This window comes from Elaeis guineensis, chromosome 15 (assembly GCF_000442705.2).
Source record: "Elaeis guineensis isolate ETL-2024a chromosome 15, EG11, whole genome shotgun sequence".
NCBI lineage: Eukaryota > Viridiplantae > Streptophyta > Magnoliopsida > Arecales > Arecaceae > Elaeis > Elaeis guineensis.
In genome coordinates, this window is record NC_026007.2 from 66407536 (window position 1) to 66411734 (window position 4199).

At 39.5% G+C, this 4199-nt stretch overlaps 1 protein-coding gene across 1 annotated transcript; it reads left to right on the forward strand.

Annotated features, from left to right (window-relative positions):
• The first annotated feature begins 2379 nt into the window (after positions 1 to 2379).
• On the forward strand, positions 2380 to 3844 carry LOC105058457 (mavicyanin). Its single transcript, XM_010941402.4, has 2 exons — positions 2380 to 2618; positions 3315 to 3844. The coding sequence occupies exons 1-2, from the start codon at positions 2453 to 2455 to the stop codon at positions 3677 to 3679; spliced, it is 531 nt and encodes a 176-aa protein (XP_010939704.1). The 5' UTR covers positions 2380 to 2452; the 3' UTR covers positions 3680 to 3844.
• Positions 3845 to 4199: the final 355 nt, after the last annotated feature.

Below are 4199 nucleotides of genomic sequence, written 5' to 3' on the forward strand. Positions count from 1 at the left end.
AGTCCTCTGTTTGGATCTGTAACTGAGAGAGAAATGAAGCATGTACTACATAGGGGTGATTCACTTTTGAAAAATTATGACTACAGCATTTGCCCAATACATTAATTCTTCTCCAGGCAATGCAATGTTTGTTTATAAAATTCACAGTTTATTCAAAAGTTTGTAATATCATAACAATTTGAGAACCAACAGTTTATCCATTCTCTTGAAACGTTCTTCAAAAAGTATTGCAGAACTACCTAATTTACACAATTATAGCCAACTTTTGCAAGAAAAGAACCACAACAAGAGAGAAGCATAACATCAAAGTCAACACATGTCACGGTCCTATTTGTGGCAAAACCTGTGCCCTGTTTGGTTTACATAGCAAGCCCCCATCATCCTTCTAGCCGGAAAGTTCTATTCCTTTCCCAAGCCCTGTGCTGCCCAAATGTCAAGGAAAAGCATATTTGATGTACGAAAAAGGGGAAGGCATATCTGGGGGGAGCGAGAGAGAGAGAGTGAGAGCATCATCCATGAGAGCTGGTCCTAGAAAGAGAGAGATGGAAGTGCGTTAGGTGGCAGCTATTCCAAGCGAAAGCAACGCCTTAGCGACCAAGTTATGCCCATACGCGCGAATATTACGTGTGCAGTCACTTCCACGCGGAAAAGTGGACCCCACCAAAACCAAATTCCATCACCTATTGGATCATGCAGTGGACCCCACTTTTCATACAGCCACGTAGGCTGAAATTGTTGACTTATTCCGCCGGTTATTCACATGCTGAGATGCCTTTACCGGGCTATACATGTGGGGATGGCTTTGGCAATTGGATAAAAGGTCCAGCTTGTAGGGTCAAAATCTGTGGACCTTAAATATATCAAAAATTCAAATCCAAATTTTTTTTTTTATTAAACAAATAATCAAATCCAACACATATAATATATTTATTAAATAAATTAAATCGAGTTAAACTTGTTAAATAAGTTTATATAGTAGATTTTAAATAGATTAAACAGATCTAAAATAAATAGGTCGTTAAATAAGTCTAAAATAAGTTGAATAAGTTTTAAGCAAGTTAGGCAAATCTTAAATAAGCCAAATTATAACTGGATTCAATTATTGAATAGATCAAAATGAATTAAATGGATTAAAGATCTAAGTTTGAATCTAATTTATTTGACAAATAAGCCTAGACAAATAGATCTATTTATGATCAGAATCTATTTATGTAAAACTTAAATTTATTTTAAATTAGTAAGTTAAAGGTCAAGCCATAAATTGTCATCTCTATATGAACAAAGACAAGGAAGCTTCTTAAAAAGCCAGGACTTGGTTAGGCAAACAACTTAATTGGTCTCATACCAATTTGAGTTAAAATTGGAGGGAATCCTAAGATTGTCTTGAGGGCCAAATCATTGATCTAAATTGTTAATTAGTTGAGCACCAATAATGTAGATTGAGATAGTCAGGACCTTTATCTTCTATATTGTTATATGATTATCTAATTAATTTAATTTGATTGGCTCTATAAAGTGGAATAAATTCTTAGTCTACGATAGATTTTATATATTTTTTATTATTTTTTAATCACCATCGACTTGAATAATGTAGTTTTGTGATGTCTCGTCATGCTGAAATGATGATCTTGATGATGTACCATGTTCTATTGTAGTGATAGTGCCATCTATTTTTTTTGAAAAAATAAGGTGCAATGCAGAAATTATTTTTTAGTCAATCTGTTTCAATTTTTTAATAATTTATTAATTATTTATATAAAAATTAATTTTATTATTTATAAAAATAAAATAAAAATTATTTTTTAAAAATAAATTTTCATCTTTCTCTCAACCCCTCCACACCACCTCATGATCTCCGCCTAAAGCGGCCTGACGGCGCCAGCATCCAGGATGGTGTGGAGCAGGAGAGCCTCGCCGGCATCGCTGCCGCCTGTGTATGTGTGGGTGCATGCATTTTCGTCCGTTTCTCCCTTATTAATCATCAATTCGACTCACGACAGGAGTTAATGTTATAACATTATTATAAAAACACTATCCCATCAAAAGAAAAAACATTATAAAAACACTGAATGGGGCTGTTGAAGCCTAAAACTCTTGCTTTAGGTTCTTGCAAATATAATCACTCGTTTGACAAGCCCTGCCATGTTTTGTCGTCATCATATGGCAGATATGGAACCTAAAAGCTGGAGGGACAGGGAGAAAAGCTACCAGAAGTGGACATCCACGTGGTAGGCATGGAGTCCTTCCTAAGGCATTCTCACCTATCCCAGACTTATTAAACTCATAAAGCTTAGAGGAATATTGGACAAAATAGCTCACAGAGTCCTACTCACTCCACCAAAGCCGCCCCTCAACCTTTATATAATGACCCTCCCCTCCTTTCCTCTCCTCTCAAGCGTCCTACTCCCCCTTGCCATCCCACAGCCTCTCTTTCTTTTGAACGAGTCCCAAAATGGCTGGTTGCACTTCTATCACCTTGGGTGCTCTCATCCTCATAAGTTGTGTCACTTGGGTCTCGGCCACCGTTTACACCGTCGGGGATACATCAGGCTGGACGTCGGGCGTCGATTACTCTACTTGGACCAGTGGCAAAACCTTTGCGGCTGGCGATAGCCTTGGTCAGTCTCTGTCCTTTCTCTCCAACTTTATGTTTGCAAAGAAGATATCTGAACAAAAACAACTCTTCTGAAGTATTTTAGCTTTAAGCTTATGATCTCCTCTTGCGGCTAACACTTGTACTAATTAACAAAGTTATTGCTTCATGACTGACTATTGTCTAGTATGCATTCGACAAAATAAATTAAGGAAGTTGGTTGAATTCAAAATAACATATGGAGACATCCAAAGAGATGCATTGGTATCACATCAGCTAGCCTCAAGAAAAGAGTAGAATTGCACCAGTTCAAAAGAGACTTCTTTCATGTGAGATTTTGATTTCGATAGCGCTGATTGCTATGGCCCTCCATGCATGACTTTCCGTCGTGCAACTGGCCTTTTAAGTTATCTAGTGGGTCTATCTTTTCCTTATAGCTAACTTGGCCAAGAACTCAGCATCAATTCTTACAAGATTGATCATCACAAACTGATCATAGCAGGTGATCATTGTCATCTATTTATATTATTTAGACTTCTCATCACTAGACTAGTGCTAATTAATAGCCAATTTTCTATTTGTAAAAGAACTGGAATAAAGCTGAGTGAACAGTACTTTGCATTCACATATAGCATGCATCAAAATTTAACCTCATAGATTATGCGAAGGAGATATCCATAGCTTCCAAATCTCATCCAATCCACTCTCTTGGTTGTTGCAGTGTTCAACTACGCCAGTGGGGCTCACACCGTGACCGAGGTGAGCTCGAGCGACTACGATTCCTGCTCGGCAAGCAACGCCATCACCAGTGATAGCAACGGGCCAACAACGATCCAACTCAAGACGCCAGGTACACACTACTACATTTGTGCGATACCCGGTCACTGCAGTGGAGGAATGAAGCTCGCTGTCGCGGTCGGAGGATCGGCCTCTGGCTCACCCACCACACCCTCCCCTCCATCCACCTCCACCACGCCTACCCCGCCGACAAGCACCACCACCGGCACCCGCTATTCTGGCGCAGGAGGCCTTGCACCGGCATCGGCGATGGCGGCGGTCACTGGGCTGGTGGTGCTACTCTTCTAGGCCCGGCCAGGGTAGAGACAGTGCTCCTACTTTGTTATTGAGTTATTTCTTGTATTTTAGGTGGCTAGATCATTGTGTTGGGATAATGCTTGTGTAACATGGTGGTTATTGATGTATGATCATGACTTTAACTTTATTTGAGTGTGATAGCCTGTTAAGTTGGGAGATCTGGCGTGATGGTTTGAAGTTTCTGGTCCATGTATACGTTTTTTTCCTGTTGCTATGGTTGGTTCAAGGATTTGGTGGATGATGATGCATGGCTGGACATGAAAGAAACATGCACTTCCTATACATAATTTATCTAAGGTGGGACTTGCGAGTTAGAAGATGGCATATTGGGTTGGTGAAAAGAGGCAAAGTGATATTATCATTGCAGTATCCTTTGTCAGCTTTCATGCCAAATAATGCAGAAGATGTGAGCTAGAGGGAGGAAGAGAACCAGAGAAAAAGGGGGGAGAGAGAGAGAGAGATCATCATTGAGTTTTACATAAAGAAATGGAGAGAGTTTGTTGGAATGGGA